The sequence below is a fragment of the Eutrigla gurnardus genome (assembly GCF_963514095.1).
Source record: "Eutrigla gurnardus genome assembly, chromosome: 6".
Taxonomy (NCBI): domain Eukaryota; kingdom Metazoa; phylum Chordata; class Actinopteri; order Perciformes; family Triglidae; genus Eutrigla; species Eutrigla gurnardus.
In genome coordinates, this window is record NC_139920.1 from 21,083,554 (window position 1) to 21,099,973 (window position 16,420).

At 46.2% G+C, this 16,420-nt stretch overlaps 1 protein-coding gene across 5 annotated transcripts; it reads left to right on the forward strand.

The window, feature by feature from the left end:
* The first annotated feature begins 402 nt into the window (after positions 1-402).
* On the forward strand, positions 403-6,598 carry dcun1d4 (DCN1, defective in cullin neddylation 1, domain containing 4). Of its 5 annotated transcripts, none has more exons than XM_084010938.1 (11): positions 403-473; positions 1,808-1,878; positions 1,957-1,996; positions 2,790-2,877; positions 2,993-3,111; positions 3,158-3,231; positions 4,193-4,284; positions 4,439-4,547; positions 5,492-5,596; positions 6,224-6,326; positions 6,411-6,598. In XM_084010938.1, exons 1-11 carry the CDS (start codon positions 455-457, stop codon positions 6,464-6,466), a joined length of 876 nt encoding a protein of 291 aa, XP_083867064.1. In that variant the 5' UTR covers positions 403-454; the 3' UTR covers positions 6,467-6,598. The 5 variants fall into 5 exon arrangements, with proteins under 5 accessions (XP_083867064.1, XP_083867062.1, XP_083867060.1 ...); XM_084010936.1 differs by having other exon boundaries at positions 404-473; positions 2,993-3,081; positions 3,161-3,231; XM_084010934.1 differs by having other exon boundaries at positions 405-473; positions 2,993-3,081.
* Positions 6,599-16,420: the final 9,822 nt, after the last annotated feature.

The following is a 16,420-nucleotide window of genomic DNA, read 5'->3' on the forward strand; positions in this document are numbered from 1 at the left end:
ATCATGGGACATAAGCCTAAAAACGCACCGCCCACCAACCTCCGCCCGGCACAGTACACATTAAACGAACCCAAAGCAGAGAGGCGTTCACCTGTGTGGGGGCGGTCACCTTTCTGACTAAATCGACCAATCAGATTCCATCGTGGGCTGGCGTTCGGGCTTGCACGAGGAAATTCTGGTGAGTGACACGCTCCTCTGCGCCAATCAGTCACGGGGGCAGCGCGAGCCTGTTGGGGAGATTCTGACCAATCACATTCACGCGCGGGGTGGGGCTTATTCCATTTCCCGCCTTCTCGTCACACGACACCCGGAGCAGCCAATCGGGGGCCGACAAAGGCGGAGACAGAACGCGCTGCGGTCCAATCACCACACGTGGGCGTGGTTGAGGTAGACAAGGCCCGCCTATTGGCCGGTCTCAGGACTTCCCACAGACAGAGGAGTATGTTTCATAAAAATGCACTCTGATGCGGCAAGTAAGTAGTAACGTTATAGAGGCTTTTTCTCTCTCCTGCGTCAAATCACGAACCTTTCCCGGACTCCGCAGAAAAGCGAGACTTGTGGGGCCGCGTTTCCCCGCAGTTACTTTTTTGCTCCCACTAGCTCGTGTTTCTGTGGGATTAGACGAGAACGCGCTGTTTGGAGCTCCCTTTGTATCTGCCAGCGCTTTCTTTTGGGGGCGACAACAAAGGGAGGGATAGCTAGTGTATTACCACTTGTTTATGGGACGTGCAGGAGATTGTATTTGCCACGGCAGAGTTATTTTTGTGTGAGTGTGTGTGAAGCGTCGCCGACGTTGGGTTTAGGAAAAAAAAAACCCAGAAGGTTTTTTTCTCTCTCTCGATGCAAATCGGTGCGTTGTGATGTTTATATTCATCGTCACTGAGGAGCGAAGGGTTTCAACTCGAACGTGATGTCATCGTAAAAAAAAAAATAGGTCAATTCTTCTGGACAAAACTGCGGACTGTTAAAGAGAATGAAAAATTGTGACGCAGTTGTGTAAAACATCTCTCTCTCTCCCTCTCTCACTCTGCCCCGCTTGCTGCAGCGGGACCGGCGGGCTTTGCGGCACCGACACCGTCCGCAAAACAGCGTCGGCTCGCGCGCGCTCGTGCGCCAGCAGTAATATAATGTTAGCTTTTTCTTTAGTATAACACGCATTAAATCAGTTAGTGTAAATGTTGTGTGTGTGTGTGTGTTGAGGGGGGTGGAGGGTCTGAAAAGAAATAGTAGTCTTGTGAATGCTTGGGAGTTGTAGTTTAATCGCGCAGCCGGGGAGCAGAGGCTTCTATTGCGTCTTTGCACGGAAGTGGACTACAACTCCCACACGCCCAGATACTCTCTAGATACTTTGTAAACTCCGTGCAAGTTGCGCGTCTGCCCTGCTATTTTAGGTATGCAGCTAGTGCTATTTGCTCGTGCGCGCGCGTGTGCTGCGCGTGTTTCCCCCTGGCCTCGAGAAATAAATCCGACGTCGGGATTTGGTGACAAGCGTCTGGACGCTAACGCAAGGATGACATTTGGCGAGCAGGTAGCGCGCACGTATCACGTATTTATCGAGTTTGCAGGGTTTTTTCGGGGAGTGAAAGAGTCACTCCCTCATTGTCTTCTTCTTCTGTTGTTTTTCTTGAAAGTAAAGTTAAAAAAAAAAAAAAAAATCACGGGTTCTTGTCGGTGCCACGATGATGTCACCTTCTCGTACCCGTGTGCAGAGTTTAATTCGGAGCAGGAGTGTTGTGATGTTATCTTTGCCGTGTGCGTGTGTGTGTGCGTGTGTGTGTGCGTGTGTGTATGTGTGTGTGTAAAATAGATTTACAGCTGAATTCCCACTTGACGACACTGGCCAGCATCCATAAGATCCACCACACCTTGCACAGACTGGTAAATACCCAACCGGTATATATATATGTATATGCATATATATGTGTGTTTATTTACACCTCCGGCCTGTTTTGACAGAACCTGACGGAAGACGTCGGACAGGATAGCCTTCCCTCAGGTAAAAAGCAGTCCACTACCATCACACCTTCCTGTCACCTCTTTGAGAGCTCGCCTTTGACGATATGCATCATGCATCGCTTCTAACACTCGGCCTAGCTGATCCGTACTGTGCTGAAGCACGATTGGACCCCCCTTCTCCTCTTGTCCCCCCGCCAACCTGAGCACGGTTTCCCTCTTATACATACGTCATTACGTCGTAATACGACTCACGCCCGGCTTCACGTCGTTCTCTAGCGCCTCTCGTCTCAGAGTCATCACAACTTTACTCACGAGTCTGTTACATTACTGTTAAATGTTTTTGCCTAAGGAAAGGAAGGAAGCTGCATTTTATCTTGTTGGTAAGTCAGAGAGTAATTGTAGAGACAGGGTTCAGGCATCTGTGAGTAGAGCTAGTTGTAATATTTAGTCTCGTCTAGATACCTTTTTTGTGTAAATTCACTGTTCTTAAGGTATGTTTGCTGAACAGCCCCTACTTTACTCAGATGAGGACATAACACTTGTTTCTATTTTTTCACTCTTACTTTACCGGCAATGAAATGTACTTATTGTAAGTTGCTTTGTACAAAAGTGTCTGCTAAATGCCCTAAATGTAAATGTAAGTTGCTTCTGCACATATTTCTAGTAAACTACAAGGATTTTTAACACGACGCAGAGTTACACCTTATGTCTGAAGCCCAAGACCAGACCCAGATTCCACCTGTGTCCTACACTGCCATCAACAAGAGTTATCAGTCAAAAGTCCAAAGATCTGAGCACCGGTCACAACAAAGTCTTCCACTTCCTCCCCTCAGCTTGCTGCTCCAGAGCCATGCCTCCGAGGAAAAAGAGGAGACCCTCAGCTGGAGATGACATGTCAGCCAAGAAAAGTCGCCAGGACAGGTGTGACGTCACTCTGATGAACACGGGGGAGATGAGTCAGATATGCTGGAACACTTATTATTAAAGGCGATGCATTTCAATTTGAAAACACTTCTTTTTTTTTTTTCATTCGCAGCGTTTTCAGAAAACATGAAACACCACAGATCCGCGAGGAGGAGACGTTCTCCAGTAAAAGATGCCTGGAGTGGTTCTACGAGTACGCAGGTGAGATTGAACGGTTGTGGGTTTGCGGGCGTGCGGCGGCGCGCGGCTTCACGCGTGTCTGTGTGTGCGTGTGCAGCAGGTTGCGATGACGTGGTCGGGCCCGAGGGCATGGAGAAGTTCTGCGAGGACATCGGCGTGGAGCCGGAGAATGTGAGCGATGTTTATGACACTTTTGGGTTTCCATTTCTGTTTTGCGGGGGGTTTTCCTGGCTCTGACTGCTGAGAGCTAAACAAGGTTTTACAGAAGTCTGCTTTTTAATTATTTTTTTTAGTATTATTTTGTGTTTTGTCGTTGCTTATTTCCACTCGGGGGTTGTTGATGTCAGATGTTTTCTGTGTTTGACCTGTAATAGATTTGTCATTTAAGGGGCCCGTGTCCACATCGCATCTTTGTTTTCCAACCTGAGCACCGGTGGATGTTTGCTTCGTACTTTCTATGAAGGAGAGGAGTGAAGGGGGGGGCGTCCGCCCGGTGGATCTACTCCTACAAATGGACCACCTCGGATCCGGACTCAGCAGTCCATCTGCTTCTTAAGGACAAGGGATACTTTGAGGACACCAAAAGGAAGACAGACTGTTTGAGAGAGGATTTACAGAAGACCAGAGGAGCTGGTTTAAAACATTTACAGTCCTCGGATCAGTTCCTGGACAAATCAATCATGTGACTATGACGACTCCCATGGTGGCAGGACGGGTCAGCGACTCTCGGGTGACTAGTTCACTTGATGGCTCAGGACCCACTTACAAAACCCCCTACAAAAAAGTGATTAGTTGAATTGATGGCTGGGAGGGTCCAGGTCACATGACTCTCATAGGAATGACCCTACAGGAAGATAAATACCTGAACTCCCCCACGAAGAAGCACCTTGGATGAGAGCTCCAGCTGCCTACGATAAAGCTCTAAGATTTCCTACGAATGGACGTCTCAGTCGTTGTTATGACGACGGACAAAACAAGCTCGTCCTCCATCCTCTACAGGGACGTCACCAACGCTTTTTCTGAAAAGTTGGGAACGATTTGGGGGGAAGCCGCCATGTGGACACGGGCCCAACGTTGCTGGATTGTTCTATTTCCAGATGTGTGTCGTTCTAAACAGTCTGTCTGTGCCCAGGTGGTGATGCTGGTTCTTGCTTGGAAGCTGGATGCCCAGAGTATGGGATATTTCACTCTCCAGGAGTGGCTGAGAGGCATGGGCTCGCTGCAGTACGTCACTCCCCCCTTTTTTTACCCCCTTCCTCAGGGGTTGCATGTCTGTGTGTTTGTGTACGTCTGCTGCAGCCGTGTGTGTGTTTTTACAGAGTGCCCCTCGGTACTCAGCAGAGCCGGCAGCCCAAGTGTCTTTTCTTGCCGTTGTCAGGTGCGACTCCACAGAGAGGCTGAGGAACTCGCTGGACTACCTGAGATCTGTCCTGAACGACAGCACCAGTTTTAAGCTCATTTATAGATATGCCTTTGATTTTGCTCGGGTGAGTCAAGCAAAGTTGATGCACGCACACACGTATGCACACACACACACGGATCACTGATACTGGGTTAGTCATGAACACGAGGATCATGGGAGTTTTCCTTTTTGTAGCAAGCAGCTAAATAGTTGTGGTGTGACTTCATCCACAAACTTCACAGGTTCGGGAGATGTGACATTATATATATATACACACTGAGCTGAATCAGAGATGTTCTGATCCAGACCTCAGGATCTGGTATCGGCAAGTACGTGAGTCTAATTACAGATGCGATATCATGTTATCATAACATCTGCTCATTAATGCTACAACAACACGTGTCACTCATCAACGCCAGTGATCATAGCGATGGAAGTAGCTAACGAGCGATGCTCAGTATCAAACCGGAAAGTTACAACCGGAGAGTGAAACGTTAGCCAGCGAGAGTCGAATGTCAACAATTTAATGCTGGAAAATATCCCCAACAAAGCCTCGATTACACCGAGATGTGTCTCAATGAGTATAACCACTTTAAAAACAAAAAAGCATGTCGAGCTGATAAGCTGAAGGAAGGGGTTGACTAATAAAGCCCGCCTCTTGCTCGATCTGATCGGCTACCCTGCACCAGGCGTAGCATTGAAAAGTTGAGAATATTTTACTTGGAGTCTGTGAACCACAGAAAAACGTGTAGCACAAGAGAATACGTAAGGCTCGCTGTACAAAAACAATGGTTTCAGTTGGCGATGCGTTTCTAGCACGGACTCATGACCACACAATACGATTTTTGCTGCTTTAGCATGATATCAGGCAAAACAATCTAACAGTCTGATGGAATCTGAAAGCAACTCACTCCCGTTATCATGAATGAAAACAAGGTTTTTATTTGAGTAGCGGCAGCAATCTGTTGATTACATTGTGTTCAACCAGGCTGCTGTTCACAAATGCTGTCACTGTTTCTGATTGGACAGGAAAAGGATCAGAGGAGTTTGGACTTGAACACGGCCAAGTGCATGCTGGGGCTTCTTCTGGGAAAGACGTGGCCTCTGTTTCCCGTGTTTAATCAGTTTCTAGAGGTAAGTTTCAAAATGTCCTCCCCAACATCTGTCCCATACTGTGGCTAAGCCCCGCCCCACTCCGTTGCCATGGAGCCCACACTGTCACTAACTGATCTCCCTGAAGAAATATAAAATTAAAAGGAAAAAAAGAAAAGAGAGAGTATTAGACTAAATCTAAAATAGCTGCCAGAATGAGCACTGCTATGGAGCAGAGCCGGATAGTTGTGGGAGCTGAGACTTGTTGTGATTGGCCAATCTGCAATGTGTTTTATAAACATGTTTTTCAATTGAAAAGTATTATATTACACATCAAGAGTCTGATTTTGTCATATTTGTTGAGATATTGGAAGTAATTTTAAAGACTTTCCACCTAAAAAGTGATGAGGTCATCAGGTCTGTAAATCCTCCTGAAAACTACAACTACTAGCTGACATTCATCAACATGCTAAGCTAGCTAGCATGATGAGCTAACGGCTGTGTGTGTAGTTTACTGAGCGGATTTCACACTAAACTCAAATCGTGGAACAGTTCAAACAGGATCTGAAAATGATTTGTGTCGATGTTGACTAACAGGAAAGGGGGCGGGACTTAGCCTCTATAGTGTTGTTGAAGCCGTTCCTAATGAAAGGTTTCCTGTTTCCTCAGCAATCCAAGTACAAAGTCATCAACAAAGACCAATGGTGCAACGTTTTAGAGTTCAGCAGGACAATCAACTTGGACCTGAGTAACTACGACGAGGACGGCGCCTGTAAGTCGACACGTTTACCTGAACGCAGACGTGACCTCGTGTGAGCTTGTTTTCTTTCTGACCTCCTCCTCCTCCTCCTGCCAGGGCCGGTCTTGTTGGACGAGTTCGTGGAATGGTACAAGGAGAGACAGATGTCGTAGGTGCCGAGCCAAAACGAGGGGAAGAGAAAAAAAATCCAACTGTGACGACGACTATGAGAATCGACAACCGACGAGTAAACAATACAGAAATGGTAAAGCAAAGTGACTGTGGGTGCTTCCTGGTAGAAGAGGGGGGGTTCTGTGGGTGGGTGGGTGGGAGAGTGGCGGGGGGGGGGAGGGGAGGGGAGGGGGGGTGCAGCCTGGGTGCATGCTGCCCTGGGCGTGGCGGCGGAGGGCTGCCATTGTGAACTTACCGAATTGCATAGTGGGCGAGCTTGGAGCAAATCCCTGGCGGCGTTGCTCTCTCTCGCTCTCGCTCTCTCTCTCTCTCTCTCTCTCTCTCTCTCTCTCTCACTGTGACGTGTCATCCTGCTTGTCTTGTGTCCGGATGACACGATGACCACGCGGTGACCTCATGGTGACCCTACGTGGACGTTGGAAGCGAATCCGGAGAGAAGCGTTCCTCACCCCCTTCCTCCCTCTCTCTTCCAGCACAGAGAAACCCAACGGTGACCATTCATGCATTGTGTCTGAGTCTTAAAAAAACAGGGGCGGGGGGGTCACCTTTGACCCGGGCACATTGAAATATTATTATATATAAATATCTGTGCAATGAACTTTGAACTCTTTCTGGACGGATGGCACTATTTGTTTGTCATATTTTTGAGTTGGATAGGAATTCTTCAAGAAGCACACTGTGTCAAAGCGGTCGATCGCAGGTTTTCTGGTGCCTGTGCTGTTTACTATTGATTTGTGCCAGTGTTTTTTTTTGTTCCCTCCTGCTGTTATTTTTTTTTGTTGCTCCAGCTAATGCTAACAGTTTGCTAACCCCCCCCCCCCTTGCAAAGACCTCATAACACCAAACAAATCTGCGTTGCTGCTCACTAACTCTTATCACAGCGGTGAGCCACGAGTGCTCCGATCGGCGTCCATCGGTCCAGACGGCCGATGGACGCGTCCACGTTGTTGTAGGTAAGAGTATTATTATTGTGCCTCAGAAAACATGGAAGTCACTTTGTGTGTCCCGCACACGTACCAACAAAACCCAAATGTACATAGAAACCTGTGAACACACAGAGTGGTCAGGGATTATTTCAGGATGAATTCAGGCTGTTTGGGCTGCGTTTTAAGTTGACGGAGAGCTTCTTTTTTTTTTTTGGTGTCCATTTTTGACTTGATATATGGCATCTGTTTTGTCCCCCCCCCCCTCCCTTTTTTAGTAATAGTTTCAGGTCTCTTTTTACTAAAGTAGCATCTTTCCCCTGACCCCGACAGTGTTAATATAACTACAGCGGAAGACCAGTGACCCTCTCAGGACGAGGTCCTTAAGGCTTGAGTAGAAAGGTAGGTTTGCTTTGTGCCGCCTGTAGGATCTAATCAAAAACACTGACAGTTTGATACTGTGTGACGATGCTATGCTGTTCTTTTTTTTTTCTCGCCGAGTATAATGTTCCTGTAAACACATGTATACATTTTTTTTGTCTTTCGGCTGTGGTGTGGCGCTCAATTGTCGAGATTTAATATTTGCATGCATGCTCCAACAGAGCCTTTTTGTGAATGGATGAGATTTTATTTTGAAAAACATTTTATTTTTTTCCCCTTAGGTTTTTTATTTTTTGGGGGGGGGGGTTGTACAGCAATTTGTGCAAGTGTTTTGTGCTCAATTTGATAATCCACGATCATGTTATCTTAATCCTGATGCACATGATGTGCGTATTAAGACCTGGAACACACCTGTAACCTCACGGTGGAGCAGGAGTTCCCTCCTGCGTTTAGCCCATCTTACATATCCTCCCGCTCGCTGCAACGCTTTACAAAAAAAAAAAAAAGTAGCTGCAGCCAGTACACAGGATCTATTTTTATTTATTTTATTTACTGTCATGAGACGCATTAAAAACGCGTACAAATTAGGTGTGGAGATGAATTACGTTGAAATCCACTATATGAAAGCCTCTTGTCATTACAAAGGGTTGAGGTTTAGTTTGTTGGATTCCTTACCAAATACTGTGTAGAGATATCAATGTTTTAGTATTTTCCCATGACAGTACAGGAGGATGAACACCCTTGTCCCAACTGTATATATGTATGTAAACTATGTAAGTGTCTATATGTCTGTTTTCACTATAACCTATGTCTATATACATAAATAAAAGGGTTTATTAACTTACTGGCTTATATTTGGGTTCTTAACAGGCTTGGGTGGCATTTGTTTTTTTATACATTACTGACATTTCATCAGGGTGTATGGTATACGACTGTTTACGTTAAAAGCCAGCCCACCAGAACGTTACAGATGTTCCCTGCTGGTCTCTCAGCCACACACACACAGAACAGAGCAGACATCGATGGTTAACAAGGATGTTTTTGACCCATTATAATTCACAAGTAAAATTAACCAAAACTGAAATCCCTACTATAAACTTCTTAAGGCAACAAAAGATGGAAACACTGAGTCACCATCTTTCTGAGCTCAGCTGCCCGTTAGAGACCTCTGGTGGCGTCTGCTGGTCACTACAACACATTACATCAATACAGCATCTATTAATGACAGTATTGAAAGCCATACTGTGGGAATTTCTGAATACCCTGGTGTGCTGTAATACTGCCCAGGCCTAGTTCTTATGGTTGTTTATCATAAAAAAAAAATGCCTGACACTATTATTAAGCACTTATATCCACAAATGAAAGCTCTGCATTATATTGCTCACATAAATGGTTTTATTAAGGTCTCATAAGCATTAATAATACATGACCATTAAGATTGTATGGATTCTTGTCGCACAACTAATTGCAGTCTATTACATGCTTGTGCTGGATCATTTAAAAAAACAACAACACATAATTCACACAAATAAGGCAAATCTACACAAAATAGAGCCTTCTACAATAGTTCCACACAATATATTATTTCCATTTAATTTCAAGTGTAATATTTAAATATTATATATATAATTCACAATATTTGTGTCATTCACTGACCAATTTAAAACCCAACAATGCTGATCATTTTCATCAGTGTCAAGGATGCAGTGACTTTATAAAAAAAGAAAAAGAAAATTCAAACTTCACTAATGTTCGCATCTGTGGAATCAAAATAGCCTGCCAGGTTTTGTGATTCCTTTGTGTTTCTGCTCTGTGGTCTCCATGGTGTAAGCCCCACCCCCTCATATGGTGGCGATGTCACTGGAACAGGAGGTGGAGCCCCCTGCTGTGGTTCGATACCACCGATGTCGTGGCTCCTGTAGCGGGGGATATCGTATAACAAATCTGTAGCTCTTCTCTCCACTGAAGTAGAGGAAAGAAGTAATCGTGTCAACGACTGTGTGGCCTCGCCGTCCTTCTCAGCCCTGCGATAGTTAAAACCTGTGTCGCCTTGGGAACCACGGTCATCACATAGAGATGGTGCGCCCTCCTCTTCTAACGTGTCCCACTTTCGTCTCTCTGATGACATGGCTTTCAGGGCGCTGAGGCCTTTCCTTTCAGTCCTGTCCTCAGACGTAGCCTTAAAAATCTCATTGTGGCTGCTGGGTGGGTCGTCAAACCGGTCGAGAGCTCTGCCGAATGCAAGAGATGGGTGTTTATCTGCCTTCTCTCTGATTCGTCTTGTATCATCATCACTTTCACTGCTGGAGGAGTCAGGTGGGGGAAGTTCTGGCTCTGCGGGAGGAGATGCTAAGCCTCCATCCTGATGTCTCCTCATACTGGGGATGGAAAGGTCAGACAGCTGATGACCGACGCCGGTCCACCTTATCTCGGGGGGCAGGTCTACCTCTGTGGTGCGCCCAGGCTGCTCCATCCTTCTCTTCACTACATCTTCAAAGCTCATACTGGAAACTTTCTTTGGGGCAAAAGATGCATTTCTATCTCCCACGCTATTGAATCGACCTTCTTGCGCAACAGTTTGACCCTTGCCAGTGGAGGAAAAAGAATGACCTGGCGGTGATGAAGTTTTGATAATTAAACGCTTATAAGTGATTAGGGAGTCATCATCTGTCATTCCCGACATGTTTGATGCATGTCTGCTTTGGTTTTCAGTGTATCGTGTCACCTCATTGTCACTATAGCTGCTGGACGGTGGGGAATCACTTGGTTCTGGTAATAGTGCCTTGACATTTAGATACCTCTTAACACGTGGGATACCATGACTCAGGTCAGGAACACTGTGGCCCAATGTCTCATCCTCACTTTTGCTGCTGGAGGACGTTTCCCTTTGTAGCGGTGCTCTGATATCCAAAGCCCTCCTGATGTGGGGGATATTGGCGAGACTTGAATGAGGATCTGGGTTTGAATTGTCTTCGGTTGTGGGAAGGTTGTAGTCTTTTCTTAATCTCTCTGTAATCTCTACCGTGTTGCCATCTCGACTGAGAGAAACATTCACTGATTTGGTTTCAGTGGTTAGAGATGGCTCTGCATGTATTTCAACTCCCCTTCTCTGTCGTCTTGTTCTGCTGCCAGTCCCACTTTCACTGCTGGAAGAGGAAGGCAAGTCCGGGGGAGGCGATGAGGGAAGATTTGGTGGTGAATTAGACGTGATTTCAAGACGCTTTCTGAAGCGTGAGACACCCAGATTCATCGTGGCCCACCGAGACTCAAGTTCTGGGTTTATCTCTGGTGTTCTCTGGCCGATGTTGTCGCGTGTTGCTTTGTCCCCTACTTCCCCAACAACTGTATACTTTTCTAATTTGATATTGTGGTCTGTCTTTGGACTGTGAGGAATGTTTATCACTGGGGTATTTGGCGATCTAATGAACTCCTTGTCAGTGGCCTTTGATATGGCAGATACTCCCAATCCTATGTTAGCGTGGTCCTTGTATTCATCCTCACTGTCGCTGTCACTACTGAGACCCGGACCTGGTTGTGGTGCTTTGATATCCAGACGTCTGTTGATGTAGTAGACACCTGGACTCTTGCGTAACTTTGTCTGTTGCCCACAATCTGTAATCCCTACATATCCTTTGTCTCGCTCATGTTTCACAGTTTTGCTTGAAAGTGTGCTTTCATTGTCACTGTTGGAAGAGCAGTCCATTTGTTGAGATGGTCCTTTGATATTTAATCGCCTCTTGACGGGGGGGATGCCGACATTCACACCAGGCAACTTTCTCCCTGGTTGATAACTTGAGATCCCTACATCAGGTCTGTCCTTCTCCAGATTCGCAGGTAGGTTTGTGGTACAACCCTCACTCTCATGATCACTGCTGGATGGTGACTCAGATGGAGGCGACCGTGCCTTGATATCTAGGCGCTTTTTGACACGGAGGGCACTTTTAAGATCCAGTTCAGGCCACCTTGAATGTGGCTTTGATTCTACTGTTGTTGGAGGGTATCTTAAATCTTCCACACCCTCCTCTTGCTGATCTGAGCTGCTTGATGAGTGACGGGGACTCATTTTGATGGCTTCCTCTTTCTTTCCTTCCATAGTATGGTTCGTACTGCCACCACCCGATGAAGGTGGCGATGGCGCTTTAATGTCTAAACGCCTCTTGATGCGCATGGTATGCTCGAGATCAAGGGCAGGCCACCCTTTGTCTGGATCAGGACTGCCCGTTTGAGATTTGTGAAATTGAGGTTCCTCAAAGTCCACCTTCCCAGGCCTCGTTGTCTGGCGTGTTGTTCCATCCTCAGTGTCACTATTAGAAGATGACTCAGAATCAAGCGATGGTGCTTTGACAGCTAGATGCCTCTTGATTCGAATAGTATCCTCAAGATCTAGGGCAGGCCACTGTGTTTGTGGTTCTTGACTTGCATTTTGAGATACTTTAACTGGAAGCCTTGCCATGGACACCTCCCTGTGCTTCTGTTCCTTTATTTGGTTTGTTGCTTCATCCTCACTGTTACTACTGGAAGATGAATCAGAAGCCGGCGATGCTGCTTTGATGTCTAGACGCCTCTTGATGCGTATAGTATCCTCAAGATCTAGGGCAGGCCACTGTGCTTGTGGGTCATGGCTTATGTTTTCAATTACTTTAACTGGAGGCCTTGACATGGGTAGCTCTACTTGCTCCTCTTTCCTTGTTTGGTTTATTGTTTGATCCCCACTGTCACTACTGGCAGATAAACTAGAAGCCGGGGGTGCTTTGATATCTAGACGCCTCTTGATACGCATGGCAGGCTCAAGATCAAGGGCAGGCCAGCTTGTGTCTGGATCACAACTTCTTGTTTCAGACTCTTGAAATTGAGGTCCTACAATGTCCACTCTCCCAGGCCTTGTTGTGTGGTGTGTTGTTCTATCCTCACTGTCACTACTGGAAGATGAATTGGAAGCCGGCGATGGGGCTTTGATGTCTAGACGCCTCTTGATGCGTATAGTATCCTCAAGATCTAGGGCAGGCCACTGTGCTTGTGGGTCATGGCTTATGTTTTCAATTACTTTAACTGGAGGCCTTGACATGGGTAGCTCTACTTGCTCCTCTTTCCTTGTTTGGTTTATTGTTTGATCCCCACTGTCACTACTGGCAGATAAACTAGAAGCTGGTGGTGCTTTGATATCTAGACGCCTCTTGATACGCATGGTAGGCTCAACATCAAGGGCAGGCCAGTTTGTGTCTGGATCACGACTTCTTGTTTCAGATTCTTGAAATTGAGGTCCTACAATGTCCACTCTCCCAGGCCTTGTTGTGTGGTGTGTTGTTCTATCCTCACTGTCACTACTGGAAGATGAATTGGAAGCCGGCGATGGGGCTTTGATGTCTAGACGCCTCTTGATGCGTATAGTATCCTCAAGATCTAGGGCAGGCCACTGTGCTTGTGGGTCATGGCTTATGTTTTCAATTACTTTAACTGGAGGCCTTGACATGGGTAGCTCTACTTGCTCCTCTTTCCTTGTTTGGTTTATTGTTTGATCCCCACTGTCACTACTGGCAGATAAACTAGAAGCCGGTGGTGCTTTGATATCTAGACGCCTCTTGATACGCATGGTAGGCTCAACATCAAGGGCAGGCCAGCTTGTGTCTGGATCACGACTTCTTGTTTCAGATTCTTGAAATTGAGGTCCTACAATGTCCACTCTCCCAGGCCTTGTTGTGTGGTGTGTTGTTCTATCCTCACTGTCACTACTGGAAGATGAATTGGAAGCCGGCGATGGGGCTTTGATGTCTAGACGCCTCTTGATGCGTATAGTATCCTCAAGATCTAGGGCAGGCCACTGCGTGTCTGAATCATGACTTCCTGTTTGAGAGACTCCAATTGGAAGCCTTGTTACTTGTGTGTCTCCTTGCTTCTGCATGTAGTCCACCGTTTTATCTGCACTCTCAAATCTAGAATAAGAATCGGCAGGGGGTAATGGGGCGCGCCTCTTAATGGGAGTATCGTGGTCAAGAGCGAAAGCAGACAATTGTGGCTTCATGGTATCACAGCTTACAGATTGATACTCTTTAATTGGAAGCTGTACCAAGTCCACCTCTCCGTGCTCATGCTTCTTTGTTGTTTCATCCATACTCTCATATATTGAAGATGAATCAGAATCCGCTGATGGCGCTTTGATATCTAGATGCCTCTTGATGCGCATAGTATGCTCAAGATCTACGGCAGGCCACCCTCTGTCTGGATCTTGACTTACTGGTTGAGATTCTTGAAATTGAGGTCTTGTAATGGCCACCTTCCCAGGCCTTGTGTGGCGTGTTGTTCTATCCTCACCGTCACTACTGGAAGATGAATCAGAAGCCGGTGATGGTGCTTTGATGTCTAGACGCCTCTTGATGCGTATAGTATCCTCAAGATCTAGGGCAGGCCACTGTGCGTCTGAATCATGACTTCCTGTTTGAGAGACTCCAATTGGAAGCCTTGTTACTTGCGTGTCTCCTCGCTTCTGCACGTGGTCCATTGTTCTATCAGCACTCTCAACTCTGGAATATGAATCAGGCGGTGGTAATGGGGCACGCCTCTTGATCACTATGTCCACCTTTCTGTGCTTTTGCTTCTTTGTGGAATTTTCTATTTCATCAATACTCTCATCACTTGAAGATGAATCAGAAGCTTTTAACCTCTTGATAGCCACCCGTCTCTTGATTTGTGGGATACGTTGGAGATCCAGGTCAGTTGACAGATTTTCTGGAGTTTGCCCATTTTTGACTGTGTAGACCCCATCACTGTCACTGGAATGATAGGAAAACGATTCCTCTGGTCTCACTGCAGGTCTTTGGGTGTCATATCTGTAATCACCCTGATTCAATCGGACTGAAGGCCTGATGGGGTCTATACCGTGAACCTGCTGTTCAAAACCGGCATCGTGTTTAAGACCAGCATTGTAGTTCCTTCGTATATCCTCTTCCTCTTGGTCAGAGTTCACAGTATATTGTGTCTGCTCATCCTCGTCAACATACGAGCCAGAGCTGGATGAATCATCCACATTCTGTTCAGCAGAAGTCGGTGCCACAATCAGTTTTGTATCATCAAAAGAACTGCACATAATGCTAGACCTCGCAGACGTGCTTTGAACGGAATCGCTGAATTCAAATTGTTCTCCATTCTCCTGCCACAGACCAGGGTCCGATAGGAAGGTATTTTTTGTATGTGGTGGCCAATCTGCAAAGGGCTCTAAAGGAAATTCACTTGTGCCTTCTATGGAAATCTGTGGCACCTCAACTTTTTTAGTTGTGGAATCAGCTCTCTGCTGAAAGGAATCCTCAGCCGGCTGATGAGACTTTGGTGTCGAGTGTTGTTCTCCCTGGATCATTTGGTCCTTATTAAATACTTTGTCATATAGCGAAGAATCTGAGCATGAAGACAAGTTCCTCCTCTGCACAAGCACAACAGGGTCTGGGATGGGTTCAAACTCCATGTTCTGGGTGTTGCCTGTTTCAGTGATGTCTGAGAGGTTGGGCTCTGGGCTACAAGGCAGGAAACTGCTTTCACTTACTGAATCCCTCTCAGCTGCTTCAAATCCATTTGCTGCGTCATTATTGAGGTTTACCCGTTTGACACCGATGACAGTATTGTAATATTCGCTGTTGCCTTCTTCTCTAAAGTTGACGGTGCTAAACGTGACTCTTCTTTCTCTGTGAGCTCCCATGTTTTCTGGTTCCTCACCATTGAAGTAGGCCTCATTGTCGTATTGTCTTTGTTCTACAGACGAGGCAGAGATGGTTGCAGAGGAGCTTTTCTTCTTGGTGACCCTTCTCCACAGTACATCAATACAAGGTCTTGCTAGCACTCCGAGGATAAAGGCGATTGCAAACGTGATGAAAACAGATAAACACACAGCCAGATTTAAGTCAGACTGCGTAGCTCTCTCATTCCTACTTGGGGTGTTTTGTGGGATTAATTGTTGGCTGGTTCTGGGTAAACTCCTACTCTTTCTTCTTGCTCCTCCTGTTTTACTGATTTGGAGGTTAAAAACAGACACAACTTTGTGTTCTTCGGACACGCACACATACAGTCCTGTTACTCTCTCTGTGATGTCACTGATGACCAGACCAGCCTGAGGCTGGCTCGACGATGCTTGACCACCGGGCGTCCACCACACTGAATCTACAACAGAGATAATATTGACATTCAGACTGACGTACATCGTTTTCAACCCAGTCGGCAGACATTTTTTGTTTGTTTGTTGTTTTGTTTTTTTGTTCCTACAAACCGTCGGGTTACTTTCTTCGTCAATGTTTCTGAATTAAATGTACGATATCATAAATACGATGCGATCGGTTGAATTTAGGCGACAAAAGCACTTTGTTAAAAAAAAGTAGAGTTGTTCCGATACCAGTATCGGAAATGCCTCCAATACTGCCGAAAATCGGTATCGGCGAGTACTGGAGTCCAGGCACCAATCCGATACCACGTCATTTATTTTTCTGTTAGACACAGTTCTTCTTTGCCGTTCTTAAAACAGTTGCGCTGTGCTGCCATCGGCAGCTGCTGTTTTTTTCGAGGGGCGAAGACGAATTGGTCACCTGACACCTGTTAAAAGGAGGTAACGTTAGCGCATCATGTCGGCGGTTTGGCAGTACTTCACAGTGGATG